This window comes from Brachypodium distachyon, chromosome 2 (genome assembly GCF_000005505.3).
Source record: "Brachypodium distachyon strain Bd21 chromosome 2, Brachypodium_distachyon_v3.0, whole genome shotgun sequence".
Taxonomy (NCBI): domain Eukaryota; kingdom Viridiplantae; phylum Streptophyta; class Magnoliopsida; order Poales; family Poaceae; genus Brachypodium; species Brachypodium distachyon.
The window spans coordinates 1,649,711-1,658,513 of record NC_016132.3 but is presented as its reverse complement, the minus strand read 5'-3'; the positions used below and the strand labels follow the sequence as shown (position 1 = coordinate 1,658,513).

General features: G+C 50.0%; 2 protein-coding genes across 2 annotated transcripts; both read left to right on the top strand.

Moving 5' to 3' along the window:
* The first annotated feature begins 959 nt into the window (after positions 1-959).
* Positions 960-4,529, top strand: LOC100835006 (LEAF RUST 10 DISEASE-RESISTANCE LOCUS RECEPTOR-LIKE PROTEIN KINASE-like 1.2). Its single transcript, XM_014898320.2, has 4 exons — positions 960-1,808; positions 2,723-2,755; positions 2,928-3,200; positions 3,301-4,529. The coding sequence occupies exons 1-4, from the start codon at positions 1,034-1,036 to the stop codon at positions 4,224-4,226; spliced, it is 2,007 nt and encodes a 668-aa protein (XP_014753806.2). The 5' UTR covers positions 960-1,033; the 3' UTR covers positions 4,227-4,529.
* Positions 4,530-6,512: 1,983 nt separating this feature from the next.
* LOC112271180 (LEAF RUST 10 DISEASE-RESISTANCE LOCUS RECEPTOR-LIKE PROTEIN KINASE-like 2.1) lies at positions 6,513-7,624 on the top strand. The gene has a single exon (XM_024460295.1). It carries the CDS (start codon positions 6,539-6,541, stop codon positions 7,622-7,624), a length of 1,086 nt encoding a protein of 361 aa, XP_024316063.1. The 5' UTR covers positions 6,513-6,538.
* The last annotated feature ends 1,179 nt before the right edge of the window (positions 7,625-8,803 follow it).

The window sequence follows — 8,803 nt, the reverse complement described above, 5'->3', positions numbered from 1 at the left end:
CCCGCTACACTGCGGCTACCCGGCCTTGGTCGCCTGCGAGGCCGGCAACGGCAAGGCCTACCTGCTCAGGACGTTCCGAGAGCACCTGTACCTGAAAATCAGTTAATGAACAATCATTTGGATTACCTTTTCGATAAACAAAGAATCGGCTAAAGAACTGTAGTAATAATAATAACCTAATAATATAAAAAAAGTCATGAGCTACTTCCCAAAATGTGAGGCCTGATCTTTCCTTTTATTTTTCATATTATCTTGAGATAGCACAATTTCGGGTTCAGAATCTGAAGCCATATTGTTACTGTACTTCACTGTCAATCCAATGGCTCTCCTTCCTCCCCCTGATTCTGCTATTTAATGGAAAAAAAACCTAATAATAAAAAGGAAAAAAAAATCTCCTGCAACAAAAAAAAAACAAATTAATGATTTTTTTCTCTTAATTCTGTGGACAATTTTTTCTGCTATCACAGATTGAAAGAACGAAAAAAAATGCAAGGTCTCATGGCTAACGTGACTAACTCCTCGAAAGAAGATTCTATGAGCAGATGATGATATGGTTTGAGATTTGAAAAAAAAAATGATCGCACCTATTTCATTTTTTTGTTGTTGGTGTAGTTTGTCCACATTGTTTTGTGCCAATTTTGTGGTCGTAGGATACTTTCCTCTATATTATCAGGAGTTTGTTTTTAAATTACAAATAAAAGGGGAGAGAAGAGTCTTTGGATTTGTAGCGAATGACAGATTTTGAGAGTCGCTGCCAGTTATAACACGAGTGCAGAGGATGTGAACCCCACAATTTCGACGGACGAACAAAGTAAAACTATAGACAAGTCTTGTTATTTTCGCTGGCCTAGGAAGCCGGTGCCCACGGAGAAATTTTTCGCTGGAAAGGGACCGGCATGACACGACGCCGTCGCCTCTACGGAACAAGATGATCACCATCCTCTGCTTCAACGGCGAAATTCTTCGGAACCTATGTGTGTGTACACGAATCCTCTTTCTTCTCCAGCAGCTCGCGCTCTCCCTGCTCGCTCAAATGCCTCCTCGTCCTGCCATGCTAGCACTGCTCCTCCTCCTACTCCCCTTGCTGCACGCAGCAGCAGCAAGCAACGGCGGCATCGGCATCGGCACGGGCTGCGCGCCGGCGAGATGCGGCGGGCTGAACATCACGTACCCGTTCTCCCTCACCGGCGCGCACCCGCTGCACTGCGGCTACCCGGCCTTCGCGCTCGCCTGCGACGCCGCCAACGGCGGCAAGGCCTACCTGAGCAGGACCTTCAGAGAGCACCTGTACCGCGTGCACTCCATCTCCTACGGCAACGCGTCCATGGTGGTCTCCGTGGAGACGGCGGCCGCCTTCGGGGGAACCGGCAACAGCAGCTGCCGCTTCCCGGATTTCAACGTCTCCTCCGGCCTCGCGCTCTTCCCTCTCAATATCACCGGAGCTAACAACGAAGAGCTCGTCTTCGTTCACAACTGCACCGCGCCCCTCCCGCGGCGGCTCAGGCCGCGGAACGTGTCGTGCGGCGGCGCGGCGCAGAGGGTCGAGGCCTTCGTTCGCCGGAGCGGCGGGGAGATGAGCGAAGTGCCGGGGAATTGCAGCTTCGTGACAGTGCCGGTGCGCCGCGGCGGGAGGGAGGAGGAGAAGGCGTGGGATTACGAGAGGCTGATCCGTCGTGGCTTTGTTGCAGAATGGCAGATCCTGGGGGATTGTGAAGCTTGTAGCCGCGGCGGCGGGGAGTGCAGGTTCGAGGACGGCTCCTTCCGCTGCGCCTGCATCGACGCCTCGTCGCCGGCGTGCTCTTCTCGAGGTATGTATTGGTAATGATCCGCCGGCGGATGTTGCTTTGCTTGAACACTTCAGCATCAATCATGACAAAGGGTATTAGTAGCAAGTTCTTTCGAGCCGTACTACGTTCAAAATTGAAATGTCTAGTTAATGCATCTTAGGTTCACTTTTTGATCGTTTACAGATTTTGGAAGAAATGAAAAAGGTTTACGCCCACAGTTTTGTTCGTGCATGTAATTTTCTCGAGAGCAAAATGGCAACGGCAACAGATAGTCAAATATGTAGGCTGCTAAGAGCTAAGAAAGGCAAGAAAGGGCACGGTCTCTATCTGAATGATATACACTTCCCCTTTGACCATCCTATTTCACTGTGCTATTATTTCGGCCCATTGGAAATGGTCTGCCTTTGAACGTATAAACAGTTAGTAGTACTGCCAATTAGTCATGCATGGTACTCAATTAAGAGTCAAACGCAAATCGTTTTCCTACATGACCGTTTATCATCTGGTCAACGCAGCTTATCTCAACCACGTCTGCTATGTTTGCCTGATGAACATGTAACAGTGCCATTTATCAAGAGCCATCACTCTCTGCACAGCAGGCAAAATGAACCCACCCTTTCTTAATTGATGCCTTTAATACCAGGCAATATGATTGAACCTGTACCTGATCGAATGATCGATCTACAAGTCTTCCCCGAGTCTTCCAGGAGGAGAGAGCTGCTTACTGACCTTTCATTTTCGTTCCGTTGGATATTTTCTGCGAAGCCCTTTTCCCATGGTCAGAACGGCATCCAAATTGTCACGCATGGCCAAGCATGTCGGAATCTTCTGAAACTCTTGTTTCTGAACAATGCCGCCGTATTTTTGTAACGTTCTTCTACTGTCATTTTCGTCATCAACACCTGGATCCTGATCCCTGAACTTCTGGCATGCAGACAGAGGCAACCTGGGACTCAAGATTGGCGCAGGTAATGCCAATTGTACTATGACCAGTTTATGATTGTATCGCCATCGTTTCACAACTTTAATAACTTCCATGTGATGTGAGCAGAAATGTAACACATCATTTGGTCAGCAATTCTGGAGCACGAGTCACTCTGATCTGTTCTTGGCATTAAATTGACCCGCCATCGCAAACAGGAATCGCAGCTGCTGTTCTTTGTCTCGCCATCACGAGCGTCGTATGCATCATCCACAGAGTCCGGAGGAAGAGAAAGCGATCTGCATCAATGGCAGGCCTCATCCGTGAAGGACCGCCGTTGGCATCGGTCAGGAAGGAGTTCAGCCTCGCCGCCGCCGCCGCCGGCTCGCCACGCACCCACATCTTCACCTACGAGGAGCTCGACGAGGCCACCGACGGCTTCAGCGACACCCGCGTCCTCGGCGCCGGCGGCTTCGGCACCGTGTACAAAGGCAAGTACAGTTGCTCTTCACTTCGATCAGTTCAGAATTCAGATAAAGTTCAGAGCAAGAACAACTGAACAATGACGATATGTGTGTCCTGTTGGTGCAGGGGTTCTCCGGGACGGGAGCACGGTGGCGGTGAAGCGGCTGTACAAGAACAGCTACAAGGGCGTGGAGCAGTTCGCGAACGAAGTCGACATCCTCTCCCGGCTGCGGCACCCAAACCTGGTCACCCTCCATGGCTGCACCTCTTCTTCCTCTTCCTCCCCCTCGCAAGATCTCCTCCTCGCCTACGAGTTCGTCCCCAACGGCACCCTCGCCTGGCACCTCCATGCCGACCATGGCGCGCGCCCCCTCCTGCCATGGCCAGCGCGGCTCCGCATCGCCGTTGAGGCGGCCACGGCGCTGGCGTACCTGCACGCGCACCAGGTGGTGCACCGGGACGTGAAGACCAGCAACATCCTCCTCGACGCCGCGCTCCACGTCAAGGTGGCCGACTTCGGGCTGTGCAGGCTCTTCTTCTCAGGCGACGGCGACGGCGCGTGTTGTCACACCACGGCGCCGCAGGGCACCCCGGGGTACGTCGACCCGGCGTACCACCGCCGGTACCAGCTGACAGACAGGAGCGACGTGTACAGCTTCGGCGTCGTGCTGGTGGAGCTCGTCTCGTCCAGGCCGGCCGTGGACATGGCCCGCGCCGGCGCCGGCGCCGACGCGAACCTGGCCGCCATGGCGCTGCACATGATCCAGCGCGGCGAGATCGAGCGGCTGGTGGACCCGCGGCTCGGGTACGAGGCGATGAAGAGGACGGTGGATGCCGTCGCCGAGGTGGCGTTCCGGTGCCTGCAGCCGGAGCAGGACGTGCGGCCGCCCATGGGCGAGGTCCTGGACGTGCTCAGAGAGGCTCACAACGGCATGGCGGACTGCGCCGCGGACGGCACGGGGGTGTTGCTGAAGAAGTGCAGTGACAGCTCGCCGGACTCCGTCATGCACCAGTGGATCAGCCCGCACACCACCTCCGATTGCAGCAGCTAGACACTGGCAGTCGACACATGATTTGGGGGTCATCGTCTTGATTTCGCAGAGGAACAGTGAATTTGACAATTGGCATAGGCCCGGGACCGCCTAAAAACATGCCAATGCCCCATGGGTCTGAAAATAGGTGCGGTTTGGGGGTCCAATCTGTTCCAGAATTGTGTTACCTCTGCAGGATTTCGGTAACTGCAGTCACTCCATAGTTCACACATCTTGGATGAACCACGGTAAAAACATCTAGAGAAGTCTTGTTATGCTTGTGCCAATGGTCATTTTTCGCTCGAAACCGACTGCATTCGATGATGTGGTGGTAATGCTTTGCCTCGAGACAATTAATCGGGCCGCTCGTATTATAAATTTTAAAAGTAGAGACTCTAAAACAAATATCTAGAGCAGAGATATTTCTAATTTTAAAAGTTCAATCTCCTTGACGTCGTTGTATAAACATAGTTGAAACTAGCCCCTTTGAACCAAAATAATCTACCCCTTAAACGATATTTCTCGTCAAAATGAACATAGTACGACTTTGATAGTAGCATATATATGAATACAGGGCGTGTCTAGCTGCTCCGGGCCGGTCCTGAGATATTTGAGACGCTGGGGCGAAGTTAGAACATTTAGAACCTTTAATATAAACATTATAAAATTAATTAATGTTTTTACCAATAATTTTTATAAGATATTTCTATCGAATAGCTCATACATAAGGAATTTACTTAGATGAAAACGTCACGTCTTAAATACAATAGTTGTGTTTAGGCAAATGGTTAGTTCCTCAAAAAGGTTGCTTCATCGTAGAGTACGAAATGGCGTGAAGCAGTTCTCCGACGGAGGTCCAATCAGAAATTCTAACAGAGTCGATTGTTCGGTAGAGTTTACAGAGTACCAGAACATCTCTTTACTCTTTTTTAAAATCTTTCATTAACCAATCCGACTAAATTGGCTTTTAGTTGGCTTTTATTTGTGTTGCTTCTTAAATAAAAAATATTGTTCGCACTCCGAGTGCCAAGAACCATCTGCATCGTTGACTGCACGCGATTTGTGATTGAAGTTGTTGAACTTACCCTTCGGCGTCGCGATGAACTACAATCATCGGTTTATGTCGGTTGCAATACTGTGCAGGTACTCTTCCAGGAACTTCAGTGAGTCGACTACGTAAAACTGTAAAAGTGAACTTTACGTCAGTAGACCAGTGAGCTTGTTGATTAACATGAGCATTGAGATAATTTTTAATGGACATGTACATCTACATAAACTTAGAAAAAAAATATCGTAAGGATAAGAGGAGGAAGATGACACTGAAAAAATCTCCGCCTCCAGACGCTCTGCAGTAACTGGTGCCTTGGGACTCCATCACCACCACAGAGAAACGAGACAGTACAAGAGATGGAAGTCTCTCGGCCTATAAACCTCGAATCTCTACCTCCACACGGGAGAATCCGTTGATCTCGTAGAGATTTTTCAGCAAGCTAACCCACGGACCAAATCGAAAACTCAATTCGCCACCAATGCTGCACCCGAATGAATGCCGCCGCCAAGCCGCCAACAACAACGACCACGCACCGCCGCGAACAGGGAGGGTCTGGTGGGATTTTACAAGAGATCCCAACCACCCTAGCTCCACAATTCGAATCACCACCAGCACCACGACTGATCTGATACCAATGTGAGGCCCGATTTAAGATTCGTGGCCGGATCGATGCGCACGGAAGGGTAATTGGGGATAAATCGATACAGTGAAAAAGAAGCCTAGGTTGCTGCACTAGAGACTAAATATTGGGAAATTTCTTCATAGTTCCTTAGCAGCGGACTTACTAAAGTAAATGAGCAACAGGTAAACGGCTACAGTTGCCGTCAATTGAAGAAGATAAACAGTAATTAAGACTCCAGTCCATGCGAGTCATCCGTCTTCATTTAACTTGTGCGCTTTGATCTGAACCATCCTTTATCTGAATGAACCGTTGCTCCGCCAATTCTTCAGTGACTTCAGAGATACAAGAAGGATCCTGACACGACGTGGGTTAGAGGGCTTTCGGCATGTTCCGCCTATAAACCATGCATGCAACATGTTTGCATATATTCCATGTCTCGCCTTTGACGAAATCTCATGCATATCACCTCTGTTCTTTGGCAGCCCAAAAATAAAAAATTAACGAAATTCGTGCGGTTTGGGGATCCAAGAGTTGTGTTACTTCTGCTGCAGGATTTCAGTACCTGCACTCACTTCCCAGTTCACACATCTTGGATGAACCGAGGAGTTTTCGATGAAATTCAAGCAGTTACCCGCTGAAAATCGTGACAACCAATTACGCATGATCTCTCTCACACACACACACATGCACAGACTACACCGATCGAAGGATTTTTCTTGCGAAGCCACGCATCGGAGACCATCTGCGTGTCTGTCGGTCAGTGTCTCAGCCATTGCAACAATGGTGTCACCAACGACATATGCTCCTCTCCCCTTGATCCTCTTCCTCGTCTCCGGCCTCGTCGCCACGGCCACCGAGACGCCGACGACGGCCCCAGACACCACCACCACAACAACCAACACGTCCCCTTGCCCATCATACCGGTGCGGCCACGCCGTCGACATCCGGTACCCGTTCTGGATCGACGACGACAACGACGCCGACACACACACAAACATCTCATCGTCCCACTGCGGCTACCGGAGCCTTCGTCTCGAGTGCCGGCGGGACACGCCGGTGCTGTCCCTTCCATCGGGCGACTACGCCGTGAGCCACATCCAGTACGGCGACCGGACGGTGACGCTCTTCGACCTGGGCGTCTTCTCCCGGTCCAACACCTGCCCGCTCGTGGCCGGCCGCAACCTCACCTTGCCCCCGGACAACACCACCCCGCCGCTGTCGCTGACGGACAGGGACACCAACCTGACATTCTTCATCCACTGCTCCCCCTCCTCCTTCGCCATGCCATTGCCCGCGACCGCGGGACACCTGGTGGCCTGCCTCGAGGGCGACGGCATGCACCACTCCTACGTCTTCCACGACGGCGACGGCGCGCCGCCCTACTACGGGCTCGCCGCGGGCGCGTGCCAGGACGTGGTCGGCATGCCCGTGCTCAGGAGGTCCTTGCTGGGGAGGACGACGGGGGCCGGGCCGTTGGATGCCGTCGTGCCGGCGCTCAACATGGGGTTCGAGCTTGGGTGGAGGCCGGAGACCGGCGGGGAGTGTGGCGGCTGCGAGAAAGCCGGCGGATGGTGCGGCCACCGTCGGGGCGCGGCGGGCCAGCCGTGGGCGTTCGCCTGCTTTCTTCGGACCGCTGCCTCGGGCTCTGCTGCTGCTGCATCGGTCGCGCCCAAAGCTTCAGGTACGCAATTAAACGCATGTTCGCTCTTTACTTCGAAGTTCGAACATGTACGCAGAGGTAAGTAGTTTTCTGCAAGCTTTTATTTGCGTATATTTCAGACATGTGCCTTCTCTGTTTAGCGCTAGTGGTATTTTCTGAACTAAAAGTCCAATTTTTTAAGTGTGGTACTTCAGTAAAACTCTATTTTTGAAAATAAGTAAGGGAGTGCTAATAAAATTAGCAACTGGGCAAGTTCAACACATATTTTTTCCGAATGATTTTTCGTTCGGATTCCACTATCAGACCAACATAGATAAAACCTTAGCCCATCCTTCGACCCCTTTACACATCAGTATCATCCTTCTTCTTCTTGCGTCTGTCTTTCTCCTCATCGTCTTCAACTTCCAGTCTTCTCTTGTCCAGCGGAGCTTGAATTCCCTGACAGTGAATGGCCTTCTTATTTATGTTGGCATACAAAAGTGCAATTTGTGTGGTTTTATATTTTGCCAAGGGTTTTTAGTTTTGTACGTATGTGTTTTTTAAGCCGGTTTTTCATTTCTAAGTTGACTGAAAAATAACCACTTCCTTCGTCCAGCAGAGGATGTCTCAACTTTAACTAAATTATTTAAATGCATCTATACACAAAATCATGTCTAGATACATCTAAATTTTGACAAATTTGAGACATCTTTTGTTATACGGAGGGAGTATTTCTTACTCGATGCTAACAACCGTCGGATTCAATCAGTGAGATTCATGCAAGATTCATCCAAGTTCAAAAAAAAATCTTGATCGGATTGGTCATGATTGTCGACTAAGAAATAACTATTTATAAGTTGATCGGAAAATAGACATTTTCTTTTTAATTACCCAATGACCATAGAATTGATTATTTTTTACAGCGGCTATAAAAATTGATTAATTTATAAGAAAACACAAACAGTGACCTTACGACGAACGGAACCAAAGGAAAAATTAAACATTTTTGTCGTGAGCTCTTTACCGAAAGCACTAAGCTTTCAACTACTCCAAGATGTCGCGGTATTACAGTCGTCTGTCGTGACATGTGGGCGGTGGGCCTAGGACTTAATGCATGCTGGTATGTGACAATCGAGCCAAGGAAGCAGAGAGACTGCTAGAGTATGAAGAGGATCATCAGACTCCGGCCGGACGGTTAGCCATAAAAGATTTGTTTCGTCACGATGGTTGGTACTGTACGTAACCCAAAGTCTAAAAAGCTCCTTGCTTTGTTGTCGTCAGTCGTC